General features: G+C 45.7%; 1 protein-coding gene across 5 annotated transcripts in view; it reads right to left on the reverse strand.

The window, feature by feature from the left end:
- Positions 1-8496: 8496 nt before the first annotated feature.
- Positions 8497-17956, reverse strand: part of si:dkey-100n23.5 — a 45697-nt gene continuing 36237 nt past the window's right edge. For 4 of the 5 annotated variants that reach the window (XM_068329714.1, XM_068329715.1, XM_068329716.1 and 1 more), the window contains 2 exons: positions 15727-15874; positions 8497-10028 (listed from right to left, as the gene is read on the reverse strand). In XM_068329714.1, the coding sequence (XP_068185815.1) occupies positions 9861-10028; positions 15727-15874 (316 nt within the window). In that variant the 3' untranslated portion in view covers positions 8497-9860. The remainder of the gene's footprint in view (positions 10029-15726; positions 15875-17956) is intronic. The other variant, XM_068329718.1, reaches the window with a different exon arrangement.

Raw genomic sequence — 17956 nt, forward strand, 5'->3', positions numbered from 1 at the left:
AGGGCAATTTTTCCAAAAGTTTGGAGACAGGGGCACAAAAGAAGCAAGCAGACAGAAGAAGAAGAGGGTCTGCGATCTGCAGGGGAACCAGGGTGGGAGGATTCACTCTGGCTTTCTCTCTCTAGACAAAACTTCTGCGTTCGAGTCTCTGCGACCAACCACCTGGAAAGATTTCTTCAAACTTTAATGAAATAATCGAAATGTCCATGCATGTTCGTTCACATCAGCCCCACCCTCTACCTTTCATAAACTGGGAGTTGCCCACGTGACCACACGCGTGAACCGTGAGTCTGCTCCCAGATGGACGGACGCATCCGCGTCCATCCAGTCCCCGGTCGGCAGGAAACGAGACGGAGTCCTCATTCCTTCTTTGTTTCAAATCCATAAAACTGTCTGGCAGCCAACAACCACGAGACAGAGTCGGATTGCTCTGCTGAGGCTCAGCTGGTCGAATCTCTGCTCAGACCTCCTCCTCTTCATCATTACATGCGCGTTTTAAAAGCGCCAAAAAAAACCCAAACTTTGAGATGTTCAACATGTTTTCGTATTGATTTCCGTCAGTGGAAAAAAAAAGAAGCGTGAAGTAAGAAGTTAGTTGTGTTCGACTTGACAACAGCGGATACCCTGTTGTATATTGTGTTATTTTCATCAGTCATATTGGAACACCCGACCGTCACTTTCAGAGTCCTTCGATCTGCAGTTTTCAAAAGCTCCACGTAGAAAAATGAAGGCCTGAAAAGAGAGGGGGAGGGGGGAGGGCAGCATAGGTGCAAGAACGACCCCACCCCATGGGAAATGTGCTGAAAAAAATACCACACATGGCAATGTGACAGAAAATGTTCACCATTCCACAATCATTCCTACACCAGTATAAATTAGAGAGTGCAGCCGTGACCGGACTGCTTGTGTCTCCGTGGATGATCACAATCATCCTACAGGATGACGTCATCCGGTTGTGTCGGTTCATAAGCAAGAGGATTACTGCTGATTAATGCTGCCGGCGATACACTGATCCCTGATTGTGTTCCAAGTTACATGGGTGCCTGGCACATCAAGGTTTTTATGGTGGTGTGGATTTTTTTTATGCCTTTTTGATTCTTTTTGAACAAAGATAATCATCTAAAGTTGATATAGGGACCAAAAATGCAGATTATTTCTGTAGATTATACAAATCACAGTGGCAAATTTGCGCGCCGACGCAGTGGCGCATGTTTGACTCTTAAAAAAAATGTTTGTTTAATATGAAATTTCATTTTCCCATCTCGTGGTGTGTTGTCGTTATGTTCACATCATAATGAACAGGAATCCTACAGGCAAAGACAAAATGAGACGGTACGCTGGGCAAACTCACACAACAGACAAGACTGGAGGGAAGGCAATGCAAACACTTTCCGTTTTCCACCGAACAATGGCAGCTTGTGCACAATGGAGACGCATACCTGCGCTGCTTTCAGGGAAACAATTTAGTTTTAACATCGATTGCTTTGTAGAAGCATGACACACACACACACACACACACACACACACACACACACACACACACACACACACACACACACACATCTACAGGAAGCATGTCACCAGTTTTAGCCCTGGTGGTGTGTCGTTCTGTGAACATTCATCCATACTGCAACCCATGTACCTCTCCTGCCCAGATATGTAGTGGATGAGCTTCGGTTAAACTTTCAGCAGCGGGGATGTTGGTGCGTCATGACCAAACACAAGTCTGGACGCTGCTGTGTTCATGACTATAATTTAACATAAGATTACCCAGAATCAAGGCAAAAAGATAGTTTATAAAAGCCGAGAACGTTCCTATAACAGTGAGATCTTACGCAGTCGTCACCCTGCTGAAGTTTAGATGGGCGGTGGTAAGACGTGACATCTTCCCCTGCCTCCCGCTCCCACTCAGAGCGCGTTGAAGGCAAACGGCTCTCTCCATCACCAGCTGGAAAATTGGATTAGGATGAATATTGCTCAGAGGAACCGCAGGGCAAACTCGGTTTGTGACTGCTCGACACAACATCACATAGTTTTGAAAACCCCATATGATGAGAGTCTGAGGTATAGACACAAAAAAACAGGCCTAGAAGAATGCGCGTTTTTATGGCTACTTTTTACGGCTGTGTGAACTTCTGTGGTTTGACAAGCCTGTCCGAAACCAGCGTGCGTCTCTGAAAACGTTGGATAACGAGGACGAAAAATTTGGGGATCCCGTCTTTTCAGGGACTCATGCGTTTTTGCGTAAACATAGACAGACGCGCACCTCGGCGCTAAATGAGCCGCTCTCTGGGAGGTCACGGTGATTAAACCATCTGCTGCTACCATCACACAATGACGCTGAGCTCGAACAAACATAACAAACGCGTTCGAGTTCAGATGTGCGCAAACATATGCACCTCCAGCACGCGTTCAGCCAAACGCAGGCGCTTGTTGACCGAGCTGACACGCAGCGCTGAGGCTGACACACATTTTGGAAGGAGCTGCCGAGCTGACTACCATCACGGTGGTGCATTCACACGCAAATACGCGGGCGTGCACGCGCACTCACAGTCGGCAGGCTCAGATTGCAGGAAGCTCTTTGCACGCAGCTCAGTCCACAGCAGCCGGTACTAATCAGCACAATCCACCTGCAGATCGTTATGGATCGCTTACTGCAACACACACACACACACACACACACACACACACACACACACGGAAACTTGTCTGAACGCTCACTAGCACGCAATGGCTCGGACCATTTGAACGCGCACACGCACACACACACACACACACATCTAACGATGATTGAAACATTGAAGAATCAGCACGTGTTCATGTGTGTGTACGTGACGTGTATTTATGACTCATAGTGATCGTACAAATGAGTTTCAAACCATTTCCATCTCCGGAAGCTCCGGGTTGGTGGAGAGAAACAACTGTAGTGACTCAAGCTGCTGAGATGACCGCTCACCATTTTCTCCCTCTGTTCCGCCTGGCGACGAAGTCACGCGTGCGCGCGCACGTCCTTCCCAGCCCCACGGTGCTGTCGGAGCGAACCGGTTCCCCACGGGCGCGCCACGCCGCGTTAGCGCGGACGCACCGGGGATAATTACAGCCTGGCGCGCAAAAAACAACAACAGAAAACTGCTGGAGAGCGAGAGATTATTGGAGCAATGACAGACAAGTGCCTATAGCCCAGATTAAGTCCTAATCAATAGGCTGCTAAATTAATCGATGCCATCAATCAGTGAGCGCGTGACGTGAAATAATGATCGCGATCACGCTCGTTTTATTACGACCTTGGTGGTGGTGGTGGTGGTGGTGGTGGGGGTGGGGGGGTCATAAACAGCGATCATCTTTTCTCGGACGCTGACGGTGAGGTTGAGCAGTCTCGTCTTTTTTTTTTATTTATTTTTTTTCCGAGGATAAAGACGAAAACCTTCAAACGAACCTTATCTGAGAGGAAGGAGAAACGGTGGCGGCTCTCAGCGCAGCACAAGAGAGACCCCCCCCCTCCCTCCCTCGTCCTCACACACACCCCCCACCCCCGCTTCCCCTCCTTCTCTCTCGTCTGTCGGCCTCTGTCGAGTTCCGCTCATAACCTCGCCACCCACCCTCCCAGTTCCCCGCCTCTCCCTGCTTTCCGCTGCCGGCGCAAAGCGCGCATGCACACACACACACACACACACACACACACACACACACACACACACACACACACACACACACACACACACATACAAGACACCGACGCACACACACAGGCGCATGCGCGCACACACACATTCACACAGGCACCGACACACAGAAAGCGGGAGACACACACCCACCTCTTTATAGCTCTCTCGCTCTGACAAGCACCCACAAGCATGCACAGCCTTGCGTGCGCGCAGACACACACACACACACACACACACACACACACACACACACACACACACACACACACAGATGACACACAGGCAGGCAGGCAGCGTCAATAAAAAGCCCAGCGCTGTTAGAGGCCGCCGGCACTCCACTCCCCCCTCCTGCCACTGCGATTAGCGGAGGCTGGCTGGCTGGGGAGAGGCGCCCCTCTGTTATCTGGGGCGGTGGCAGCCTGTGTGCGCTCGGAGAGAGAGAGAGCGAGGGTAGGGGCGAGGGGGGGGGCGAGAGATTAATTTAACCCTTTCGGGCCGGATCTTGGCGCTCGGAGCTGCGCTCCTGCTCTCCGCGCTGGCAGCGGCAGCCGCGCAGCTGAGCTGTTACTGGGGGAGGATGAAGGGAAAGCGGAACATTAAACGATCCAGAGAAATACATATGCAAGCACGATCGCAGCCGGCGAGATCTCGTTCTCGGAATATTTCAGGGAATTTGAGAAGTTGATATAGAATAACACGATGCCCGTTGAAAAAACGGGTCTTTATGATTCAAGAGGTTAATCAGTGAATTAAAAAAATTAACCGCTAATGATATTACACGTGGGTAATCAACCAATCATTAGGGCGAGTTTCTGAGATGGTTCTAGATTCTCACTAATGAAGTTTTCCTGCTGTTATTTTAAATTTAAATTTTGTTTTTTTTTTGTCTTGTAGTAAAGAAGTTGGACTTGTAGGTGGGGGGGGGGGGGTTCTGCTGAGGGTTGGGACTCCAGATTGTTGACTGTGTCCAACGTTTTGCAGGACAATGCCTCCATCGCTTACATGAAAACGACAAAATCCATCCATTTCCTTGTAGACCAGACGACCCTAATCCTCTCATCCACAGCCGCTTATCCGCTTTGAGGGTCATGGATTCACTGGAGCCTATCCCAGTTGGTGGGGTACATCCCGGATAAGACGCCAGCTCATTACGGGGTATGATGAAATCCGTACAGGTTATGCTTTGCGGTCAACCAGGTCCCATGGTAGATTTTTTTCCAGACAGCAGACAGCATGGTGACAGCACTGTGAGAGCCAGAACCTTCCTGCTGGCTCTCACAGTAGGAAGGTTCTTGGTTTGATTCCATTGCATTTCTGTGCAATTTGCTTGTTCTCTGTCAGTCTGGTTGGGTTCTCTCGAAGTTCTCTGACTTCCTCCCGCTTCAAAAACACGCTATTTAGGTGAATTGGTCGCGCCAAAATTTCCCATAAGTGTGCACATGAATGGTCGTCTGTCTGTCTGTGTGGGCCTGTGATAAACTGGCGACTTGTCCAGAGTGTACCCCACCTATCGCTGGTTAGACTTCGCCATAACCCATGACCCATATTTGAGATCACCATTGTCTCATCTTCGAGAAGATGACTGAATAAATGAATGAGATGAGACGTCCTAACTATACCTGTGATTAGACTCATATTTCTTCCAAGCATAACAAAGCATTTAAATGATCTTGAAACCAGTTCACTGTCTCATATCATGATTATTATCGCGTTTTAATCTATTGTACCGTAGACTATTTGAATTTTGTGTTTCCAACCTATCTATTGTTTTTTTCCGCTGTAATACTACATCTGTTGCCAAAATGTTTAAATCTTTTATTACATGTTCATCGTGTCTATTTTTTTGTGTGCGTTTTGTCTTACTGGCTTTTCAGTCATTTGTGAAACACTTTCAATCTCAAGATTAAAAGTTCTGCACAAAAATAACTTGAATGATTGGTTGGTAATTTAAAGATGTGGAGGTAACCTATTTTTAGTCCTATCAGGAGGCATGTCTAAGACAATGCCATGGTTGAAAGCTATTGTGTTGTGCCGTTGCTGGGTTGTTAGCTCAGGTGGAACAAGAGGATTTGTGCTTGGATTGGGCCTGGATCACAACCTCGGATCACAGGAGGAGGCGCTGAACCATGTGGCTCAGCTAAACCAGCCTCCGTCACCATCCGCCAAACATGGCTGGACGCCCTTACTAAGACGGGACACAGCCTACAAAAGGAAGCCAGTTTGAGGAGACTTCATATGGGGAAGACTTACAGCAACATCTGACTCAGGGGTTGACAAGAAGCAGAGGTGGCGACAGGAGAAACACGATGAGGCAGACGTGTCAAAAAGCTGGACGTCAGCAAAGGGCACAAAAATCACATAGCAGAAATCTTTACGCGTGTCAAGGTTCACTTAACAGATGTTTGTAAAAAGATAAGTTTGATTTTATTTATATCTCTTTAGAATGAGGCGAGTTTGCTGCTAAAGAACAAAAAGGTCTTCGATCGGTGGAGTGTTGAATTTAGAAAGTGTGCGGTTACGTTTCTCTGCTAAGTAAAACAGGTGTAAGCAGATTTACTTTCAAGAGACTGTCATTTGTTTGGGTCACAACTTCAGCAATTGGAACTATTGAAATTCTGGAGATACAAACTGGAATTATGGGATGGCAAAGTGGTTAGCTTGGTAAACTAAGTAGACATATTTGAGTTACGGTAACATTATTTGTGTCTTTTTTAGTTTAAAGGAACATTTTGACCATATCTTCTACTCCACCTCTACCTTTAATGATTAACCTTTGTGGAAAACCTTTTTTTTCTTTAATGTTTATTGAAGATGGTCAAACTAAGTCATGTGTGCATCAGTGTCACCAACTGCACTGGTGTGTGGAGCAGGTTGTGCACTAATGCAAAACCTTCTCTGCAAAAATTTGCATCTTGCCCTAAATCCTTAGTGTGAAACAGTGCCCCCCCCTAAAATAACCTTAGGCCCCGTCCACACGATGACAGATTTTTAAAAAACGCAACTTTTTAAAAACAGATTCGCGTCCACACGACAGCGTTTTAAAAAAAATCTCCGTCCACACGTGAACGCAGCAGTGCGTTTTCGATTACGGATGTAAGCATGCCAAACCATGTGGTGGCAGTATTGAGTCAAATTTTATCCAATAGGAATCCTCCGTGTTTTGTTGTCACAACACACATAAATATGCCGTCACAGCGGTTTTCGTCGCAGGCAAGACGTCAGTGTTTTTAAAAAGTTGCGGTCTGCGTTGTCCACACGACAACGCAGACCCAAGGTTTTTAAAAAAATCCACCTCGACCAGCGTTTTAAAAAAGTTGCGTTTTCGTTCCGGATATCTGCGTTGTCGTGTGGATGGAAGGCATAAACGCAACAGAAAAGTTGTGTTTTCAAGAAATTCGTCATTGTGTGGACGGGGCCTCAGACTGAATGACCTTTAGGGGCTTTTGAAGCCACATCAGTCCTGTGAACATAGTCAATATTAGTGGGGGGGTTTTGTACTGCTAATTCAAGGAAATCAACAATATATGTAGTTGTAAAACCTTAAGTTACCGATTCTGAACACTCAACACAAACGTGTAGATATATTTTCTCCATGTCCTTTGGCGGCATAATGCAAAGCTAAAAATTATTTTTACTGCAAAAATTTATATTAATTAATTTTAATTATTGACTTACAAGTTATGACTTCCACTTCATGAAACGTGTTTAGAATATTAACGTAAGGTGAAATAAACATCTTCCTAAACACTAACACCTCTACATTTGTACCACGTGGGTACCAGTGGCACATTTCACACACATGGCTTAAATTCAAGACAAAGGCTGATTCGAGTCACGTGGGCTCACGCCTCTAGAATTTCCTGTCTAACAACGCCCCTGCTCAGACGTCCCTGGCGCAGGCTGTAATTTCCCCATTAACCGTCTCCAGTCTTATATTTTCTGCAGGCGGCGGGTGCGCTGGGGTTTCGTGGGGGCTCTCCCCTCCACCACATCCGCGCCCGTTCAGTAAACACTGCCGGGACTCTAATGAACAGCAGACGACGCTCCCGGAGGAAGCTGCGCAGAGGAGCGTCAAACGCCCACCGGGCCTGATTCGCGGTCGCTCCGAGGTGACAGAGCTCCCGCTTGTTTTTCAGCGTCTGGGCTGCTGCTGCTGTCGCCTCTCCTCCCCCCCAACCACCACCACCACCACCCCCTCCTCCCCGCCCGCCGCCGCCTCTTCCCCTCCTCCGTTTCCGTGCGTCATAGCTAGGTCATGGCCGGACTCCAACAATGGCTCCTGTTTCTCGGCTCTCACGCACGGGCGCAAACAAACGCGCACAGGGAGCGGGAGCGCTCCAGAACAGATCTGACGGAGATACGGCGGCGAGGCGAGCGAGCTAATAGTAGGCAGCGAGCCTGCCTACATGCCCGGGGGCCGCGGGTGTTAAATTGTATCCAATTATGGTGCATGCGACGATACGAGGTGGGGGTGGTGGTGGTGGGGGAGTAATAATTCTTCTTGCGTTACGGGGAGATTCGCATATTTCCCTGGCTCTTTAGAACGGAGAGGGTGCGGGGCTCGAAGCGCTCAAGGAGAGCTGCACAGATGAGCGGAGGTCTGGTTTTTCTGGAGCGCGTATTTCATTAATCAAATTCCTGTTAACCAGATTTGGGAGACATGGCAGGGGCCAGCGCGGTCCGAGCAATAACTGACATCCATTATTTAAAACGCACATCCAAAAAAAAAAAAAAAACACATAGTGGAACGCGCCACGGAGGAGACAAAACAGCGTCAAGAGGGATGGCATCAATGTGGAAATGAAATGAACACACCCAGTCTCAGCTTTGTTACGAAATGTCTCCGCTGCTCATTTATTTGATGGAGTGTACGATCAAGTAAACAACAACAACAAAACAGGAAGTGACAAAAGAGGCCAAGGGCACAGTGTGGCTGTGCGTAAAACTGCAACAGGGTTCAGTGAAATACAAACTTAAGGTGCACTTTGGTGTCACTGACTCCAGGGTGAGACGGCTCAGGTGTCAATCGGGCAGCAAGGATGAATCCATCTCCAAATGAAGACACAATAAACAGTCTGGTATTGATTATAAATCTATAATCCATTCAAACTTGGACTGTCATCCTCAGCGCCAGCGGTGGTGTCGAGACGATCCAACCGAAGCCGTCGCTGTGTTTCATCCAGTCAGCCTCAGAAAGGCTTCAACTTGTTCATATCGGCTTTTACATGTAGAAGCATTTTCTTCACAATTAATTTCAAAGGTACATACAAAAATAGAGTCATACATACAGTACATTGAACTATTATAAATACAGTAAAACAAATGTACTTCATAAAAATATACGGTATAAAAAAAAACTTCCATCTTTTTGACACACTATTTGTGCCAAAGTTGAAACAACAGTCGCAGAGAGAAAACTGGGAACAACAGAAGACAGTCTGAGGCAGGAGAGTCCCTGCATGTGACACTTGTGCTTTGGGTAGTTTGCCCAGCCCAGTAATTGTCACTATTTTAAAACCCCTGTGATATTTCCACTGTCTACCATCTGACCCTTATAACGCTGAAAGATGTTTGGTACCCAGATCAAACTCAGCATGGTTGTAGATGCTTTCACGTCTAACCCACAGGGTGCCTTTTAAAGGCCTGTTTTTCACTCCATCCCCTGCAGAGAAGTGTAAAGGTAATTGCTGTAAATGCAAAACTAACACCTTGTTATAATTTCTGTTCAGCTGCGTTTTTTTTCTTTCATTTGTGTTTGGCTAAAATGCTGCAGAATGCAGGAATAAAGTAGGCGTTGCAGAGAGAGAGAGAGAGAAATCATTTTAGAAGCTTTGGGATGCACCAGATGCCTTTAACACAGGGAGGATCTTTAGATCCGCTCTTTTCTTGCTTCTCTCTGATGGTAGTATTGCAGGGAACTGCAGCTTGGCTGTGTGTGTGTGTGTGTGTGTGTGTGTGTGTGTGTGTGTGTGTGCGTGCGACTTGAGGATATTAAATAGTAAAGGAAGGGGATTAATAATGGAACCTGACAGCTCATCTCCGGCTTCTATCTGCCTGACTGTCCCCCCAATCTTACCTTCCTTTCCTCCCCACCTCTTGTTCCTCCTTCTCAGTTTCTAATCCGGTGAGTTTCTCCCTGGTTATGACCCTCCTTTGTTCTCCTTTCCTCCACCCCTCTCTCTCTCTCGCTCTGTCTCAGGGCCCTCTGTCTTTCAGGGTCATGTCGGGAGAGTAGAAGAGCACGTTGGTGTCATCGTCGTCGTCATTGCTGAGGTCAGCGAGGTCAGCCTGTGTGTAGCGCACAGCCCCGGGGTGGTACTCGCCGATCCGAGTCCTGTCACACAGCCGCGACTGCAGAGCGAGCTGGAAAACAGACACGTGAACAAAGGGTTTGAAAGAAAGCCAGCTGAAGCCTCTCCAGCCTTAGTTCACACTGAGCTGCTGTTTTACATGCCCGAGATCAGTCTCCTCATTCGATAAGCGCTAAAACACCGGTTCGATTCCCTCTTCAGACAAACACTAGGGCCAGACAAGATTCCATTCTTCAAAAATATTTACATAACGTCCTGGTTTTGACAGGTTTTGAAAAATCAAAGCGAAAACTGGCAAGCACGTCATCATAGGTCATACGGAACGGCTATAAAGAGTTTGGCCTTTACATCATACAAACTAGTTCATTTTTAGCATCGCATGGACCAAGCTTTTTTTTTTTTCTCCATTCTTTTGTCTCTGGCCACTTATCTTAAATGTCAAAGTTGACACTGACACAATGAAGGCGCTGTTATCAAATTGGATTCAAACCGATTCTGTTTGATAACTTCAAACGGTGATTTGATTGACGACTCAGCGTAACAGCGCAGGAACCGCCGGCCACTCGGACAACTTAACATTTATGAAGCTTGACTGAATGGCTATTTCACGCTCATTCAGATGTGTGGCAAAAAAACAAAAACAAAACACAAATATGTAAATGAGAAAAAACAGTGAATTCTGATTGTTTTAAGATGGAACAGGTGACACTTTGATGCGGAGATCACGCGCTGCCCAGATGAAGAACACCCTCCACAGCTCTTTTGTTTATTTACAATACACAAAGCAACGGCGGCATAATGGTGTTCGGCAAGCTTAAAAGGCGTGGCGAATAACAGCGACGTTGGTGTCGAGCGTGATGTTTTACTTTGTTGTCGAGCATGGCAAAAATAATTGTTCACACTCCCTGTTACATGGCTGTTGATTTTGTCCTTTGCTCCAAGGGTAAGGGGCTCCTGGATCTCCTGCTATCTCCCTAAATTAAAGTCGCTCTTCTCCGGCTATGAGGTAGCTGCTAACCGCTACTAGCTGCCTTTTGATACGCCTGATTGTGGGTCCCCATCCTGACCCACAAACTTGTAAGCTTGCTTCATACAGCGCTGTTAGTACCTCCACAGCCGGCTCAGGGGTGGAACAACAACAAAGGTGCGCGCCATAAAGGGGCAACGGCCCCCACCTGATTGGGTGATGTAAAAAGCGGCTTAAGATTGCAGCGATGCTGAGATGTTCAGGGGACGGGGAGCACCTCGTTCCTGCGTGCCCACTCAGACACACACAGAAGAAGTGAGTGGTGAGCTCATTGCGGAGCCACAGGCGGTTCGGCTGTATGGCTAGAATGCAGATCAATATCAGGAAAGGAAAGTGTGGGAGAGAGGGAGAGTGATAGACAGAGAGTGTACAGGTGGGAGGGAGATGCAGCACAAAGGAGAGTGGCAGAAGTAATGTAAGAGAGATAAATTCCAGCGATACTGTAACAGGGTAGAAGGAACAGAGGAGGCAAGAAAACAGACGCACAAACAGCACCGGGAGACGGAGACAGGCGGAGCGAGGGAGGAGGAAGAGAGGAGCGGGAGACTGACTGGTGTCTCAAACTGCAGGAAACAGCACCTCTATTCAAATCGCTCAACACATCGATGGGAGGAGAGTTTAGAAGTCTCAAAAAAAGGCCACAGGTGCAGTTTTGTCTAATTATAGACCCCACAAATAAAATCTCCATTAACCGGACGAGGGATCGTCAAAATCTGACATGAAGGCATCGCTTTACCACAAATGAGGAGGAACCAACCGATCTGCAAAGGGAGTGTGAGGAGCATCATCACAGACTTGGAGAAGTCTGATCCAATCCCTTTAAATTCAAGTAAACGCACCAGAGGCAAACAGCGAGAGAGACGGAGTCGGCATGCGAGGGCTAGATGAAATAGCAGAGCTAGGACGGGAGGGGGTGTTTGATACGAAAGCATAGATTTGTTACGTTGAGGGGGGAACATTTTGATGCTGTTACAACCCCCCTCCCCACCATTACCATCTCATTCGCTCCCTTACCCCTCCTCTCCCGCACCAATTTCACACCCGATGTGCGGGGGCTTCTGGGAGTCGCATGCCAAGATGAATAACAACCGGCTGTTAGTCACGATAGAGCATGAACACACGCGCCGCCTGTCTCTCTCTCTCTCTCTCTGTCGCCTGTCTCACCTTCTTTCTTTTTCTCGCTGACACACAAACAGGATTTTTTTTCTTTGATTTACAAACACATTGAGATTCAGCTTCACTCTCTGCTCCCCTCTTTCCCGACTCACCAAAGTGAAACATTGACATTTGGGTTGAAGGTCAAACCACACATTCCACTCTTCCACACGGCGCTCATGACCCGTTATCAGCGCGGTTGGTGATACTGAGTAGGTGACAATGTGTGTGTGCGTGTGTGTCCGCGTGTGAGCCTGCAGGTGCTTGTGAACTATGATTTTATGTTCTTAGTTCCATATCATATTTGAAGCTGCATTAATTGTGGTGTTTACTGAAATACAGCAAATGAGGTTCTGTTCAAATCATCGCTCCGGTTATTTGGCTGCATTCTGTTTCCCTAAAAGCTCAATTTGTCCAAGTGAAAAAAAATGTAGTCAGCGATTTGAATTTTTTTCTTCACATAAGAGGATTTTGGTCTCAGACTCAACAATTATTTCCCGTATAGGTGATGCATAAGCACCTTATGCACATGGTACCAGCCAATTTGAGAAGTTAAAGAGCCTAAGAAAAAATTTTGAAGTAATTATTTCTTGGAAGGACGCTCAAAAACATGTTGAGGAAAAATGTTTTTTGTAGGATTAGCACATCTGTTTATTTAGGCATTAGGATTGCTTGAAGTTTTACATTGTGAATATAAAAAATGCAGTGGCACTAGATATATTATTATAGATACAACTGTAGTTTTTCTTTTACCAATTAAGCTGCTGATTATTTTCTTGGTCAGTCTCTATTAACTGTCAGGATATAGTGAAAAATTTGTGAAAATGTTTTCTGAAGCCCAGGTAAATCATTTCATAGGGTTTCATCCACAGTCCAAACCCCAAAACTCTATTTGACAAAATAGATTCAGGAAACTGTAAGATTAATTTTATTGTGGTGAACCGAGTCCTTTTTCCCCACAAGTCCTTGTAAAATGTGTCTCAAAATATATTTCTACAACAGACAACCTTCCACACAAGCACAGAAAAATATTATACAATATTTTGAGAATGCAAAGACTGAACTCAGTCACATTCTTTTCATCCGAAGCATAATGGGATAGGCTTCAGCCTCCTGTGACCCTGACAGGAGTGAGCATGGGCACACGGCAGAGGGTGGATGGAAATCAGATGTTCATAAAGCCCTTTTCAGACTAGGAATCCCTTTTATTATTGGCTGCATGTGCCTGTTAAAGAAATGGCTTTTTAGCTATGCTAGTGGTGCGGTCTCTCAAATGGTACCATTTTACAGAGATCTCAAAACACGTCTGCAACGAAGACCCCTGGCTGCACTGCCTCATTTATTTACCTTGAACAAAGCAATGGCGTCATAACATCGGCCTCGATCGTGATTTCAGATAACATTAGCGTTAGCGTTCTGCAGCATGAAGGCTTGATGCGAATTGCTGTGGTGCTTTATATAAAATGGAATATGACAATCATTTAAAGCTCTTACTGTCTTTTACCACATATCAGCTTGTTTTCCCAAGTTTTAGTATTTTTTTTCTTGTAATCTGTAGGTTTAACAGAGTAAGACAAAAGCCCATATTCTTTACAATGACCAACAGGTAGGTAATTAAACTGGTTGCAAAAACAAGTCAGAGGGTCCAAAATTAGCTTCTAACGTTCACCTTGTGATGTAAAAAGCCACCCACCCCCCAAAATTAAGTCAACCATTAGTGGTGGGTTCCTGAAATAAAATCACTTCATCCTAAACTCATCGTAAAGTCACTGCAGTAATGTTGGACGAAGGCCGACATTTTTAATCTGACGCAACAAACATAACAGGCAGCTATTCAGTAGCAATCATGCTTATCAAAACATTTTATGACTGAGAAAACAAAACCAACAGCTCCATCCATCCATCCATCCATCCATCCATCCATTTTCTTGGAGACAAGACGATCATAATTGTCTTGTCTACAGCTGCTTTGTGGGTCACTGGGGTTGCTGGAGCCTATCCCAGCTGACCACGGGTGAGAGGCGGGGTACAACCCAGACTTGTCGGGGTGCATCACTGAACCACATGAAAGACAAACAACTACTCACACACACTTACTGGTAAATTCACCTAAACTGCATGTTTCTGGAGGTGGGAGGAAGCCGGAGAACCCAGAGAGAACCCACACAGACACAGGGAGAATATACAAACACTGCACAGAAAGGACTCAAACCTGGAATATTCTTGCTGTGAGGCGACAGCGTTACCCACTGCACCACCTTGCCACCCTACACCAATTCCTGCAGTATTTTTCTAACAGCTGTATCGCATACCTGCTGCCAAGTGCTGCAAAGCTCAGTGCAAACTTCATCACTGGATACAGAGAGAAGGTGTTTCCATGGAGGTGTTGGTCTTAAAATCACATGTTGTCAAGTACATTGCAATGTAATGACAACAAAAAGCAATAATGATATTCACCTTCAAAAATCAGTTTATAATTTGATGGTGCAGTATTTCCCCAACAAATTAAAACGAGCAGTATTTAGAAAACAAGATGCGCGTTGTGTACATAAGCAGCTGCGGAATTCATGCACCCACCCATCTGCTGTACCTTGTGCATAAATGACAGAGACAGATGAGACTTAGCTTCTCTGCTGCTGAGGGATGTTCCATAACAATGATGTATTATTTTATCCATCTGCATCCCATCAGCTAGTAATGAGAATGATCATTTTGTGACCTAGTCTGCTTCATCTATGGAACCAATGACTAAATCAATGAGTAACATCACAGCGGCCATGACTACTTCCTTTTAACAGCCCATGAGCTCAAGGAATGACAATGTTGGTCCGTCAATTGGAGCACCAATTTTTTCTCGAGTGACTTATTATTAACAGCTGGATTAGAGATTACCATGAAACCGAATAACACTCAGATTCCACCAGCATTGAAATCTAATGACCACTGAATCTTAACTATTAAATTCTAAATGAAAATTAATACAGACATCTGAAAGGCACAGACCTGGGATCTGCTTTTCCACTAGTGCTACCATGAGGCTAAAACAGTTCTGAATAGAAGGTTTTCACTTTCGACAGACTGCCATCAGATTTAACACAGACCTTCTTGTCTTCTGTGTTGAATTGCAGCTACTTTGGTATAAATCAAGCACATTTTAAAAAAGAAAAAAAGTCCAATATTTTTGTTTAAGAATAACAACCTGGAAAAAGTAATTTCATTCTCGATAGCCTTACCTGTGCTTTGGCTTTAGAGGAAAGTAGCAAACGTTAGCATGCTAACACAACCCTTCAATGGTGGATAATGATAATATTATATCTCAAACGTCTCCAGCGGCAGCCAAGAATGTGTCAGCCCAGCCATCTCACGCTGCCTAATGGGCAGATGTTTGGAGATATAATATACCCAACATAGTCATATTAGCACTGCAACTTTTATGGAAAAATTAAAACACATATATCGAGATTATCAATGTATTAAATTGCAGAAACATTTATGAAGACTTTGCATGTCTGACCAGGGCTATAGATATGTGTGTGTGTGTCTGTGTGTTTGTGTGCAGTTTCTGTACCTGTAAGCCAATTGGGCTCAGGAGGCTCCACCAATCCCTATCCAGGCTAAAGACGAAGGCATTGGCCAACCCGTGGAGTGGCGCTGACAGAACATGCAACAGGGTGAGAGAGAAGGATGGATCCTGAGGGTAGAAGGCATTATGAAGCCTGAGAGAGAAAGAGAGAGAGAAAGAAGGGAGACGTGTTGAGTTCATCCATAAAAAAAAGTTGTAAATAAAAAGACAACCTGCAATAGAGCTTCAGGGGTCAGTAATTGAAGAAGAGGTTCAAAGAGTAGAGAGGCAGGGAAAAAACGGAGAGACAGGGAGTAAGAGGTTGATAGACAGCGCAACAGAGAGAGGGCGAAAGAGAGGGAGAGGACAAGTGAGTGACAGGGTGAGGGACAGGATGAGAACGAGGGGTAATGGGAGCAAGGTGGAGAGAGAGAGGGAAAGGGGAGGGTGAAAGAGCGAGTGAGCTTTATATCAGCGTTTAAGAGCCCATTAGGCAGCGTGAGATGGCTGGGCTGACACATTCTTGGCTGCCGCTTCGACAGCACGCAGCACTTTACAAGGACAGGGAGAAGTGTAGCGCTCAACTCCCTTCCTCTCCTTCTCTCTTCTTTCTCTCATTCCAGTTTCCTGCTTCGCGACAGATTCATGGTCTCCTCTTCTTCTTTTTCATTCCAGACACGAGCCCTCCACATTGCCCCCCCCCCCGTCTCCGATATCTCTCCCATTTCTTTGCATTCGGTTTCATCTACCGAAAATCTCATTTTTATCTTGACTTATGAGGGTGAGCCTCGATCCTTTTCTTTTCAATTCCCCTCCCTGTGCCCATCTCTCTGGGAGCTTGGTGCATGACTAGGAGGAGCACCTGCTATTGTGTGGTGTGGCGGCAAACTAATGGCTACTCCTGAGAATGATGCTGCTCAGCCATTAACCCTGGATTAACCCTGTATTAGCACTGCTCGTCCGGTTAGCCCACAGCTAATGTCTTTTATTGATCTATTAGTGAGAGAATCAAACCGTGGACGACTCAGTGTTTTCCATGTGCACGCTGTTCCTGTGTTGGGTGGGCAGAGAAAACTAAGTGGCCACGGTGGTTGACCTCAGGGTCTGGAAAGTCATCCCCTCGCTCGCTGTGCCCCACCAGGAAGGAGAATACAAAACCAACCGTCCGAGGAAAAAACACCTTGTGTGGTTACGGGCAGTTACGTGAGACACCACAGCCATTTTGTGATTCACACAGAGGATGAAACGTGTCACCAGTATTTAAAATTATGTTAAAATCTCTGCTAATGACACCATAGTTATTAATGACTTCACAGAAGTGTTACCAGTAGCGTGACATCACTGGGATCCTTCCTGAACAAACACGCCTAGGCGGCTCGGGTGAAATCAACCGAGCTACAAAACTTCCTTTTTACAACTCAGTGTAAGTGTGGAAATATTCTACTCTGTCCAAATATATCAAGTGTGTTTTAATACAGGGTTTAGAATGTCGTTCCATGTGCCGCCTCTACACTTTGTTGCGCACAGATTCAGCCACTGTACAACAATAAAACAACTCTCTAGGCCACTGGTTTTTAAGCAGACTGGGCAAAACAACAGCAGGATGAAGCCACTACAGAATGTGACGTTGGCTAGCATGCTGGCTTTGGGCGAGGCAGAGGCATGACGTACAGACAGCGTCACTGCAGCATCAATATGTAATGTGATGTTTTACATATGCATGGAGCAGTGCTTAGGTTGCCAACAAGGCAGTTTAGTTCCCCCGTAGTATCATACGTCTACCTGCCCTGGATCACCGGATGTGGAATCCACTTTGGTCGACACGACGACAGGATTTTATTGTTCAATGTTTGCCAGAGACACGAGCTCCAGTAAAAAGCCTGCCCTTGGTCTTTTGTTACAGAAAAGTAAAAACACAACTAATAGATTTACCTCTTATCCAGATCTGCTCCAACTTTCGATGGTTCAATTTTTGATACAACCCACATTTCATGAAAATCACTGAAGCTGATTATATGTAACTGATACAGAAAAATTTTGCAGTATACTGATCCGCCCATTTATATGAATCTACATTAAAAATAAATGGCGTCACGTTTCCCCTAGATGTTAAGGTTTGATAAAATGTTGAGTTGACAAAAAGGCAAATCAAGCAAAGAACAAAATGGTGGAAAAAACCCCAGACTCTGCTCCTTTGTCTGAAACGCCAAACGCGAAGTGGGCTTTCTTTGTTACA

This window comes from Antennarius striatus, chromosome 12, assembly GCF_040054535.1.
Source record: "Antennarius striatus isolate MH-2024 chromosome 12, ASM4005453v1, whole genome shotgun sequence".
Classification (NCBI taxonomy): domain Eukaryota; kingdom Metazoa; phylum Chordata; class Actinopteri; order Lophiiformes; family Antennariidae; genus Antennarius; species Antennarius striatus.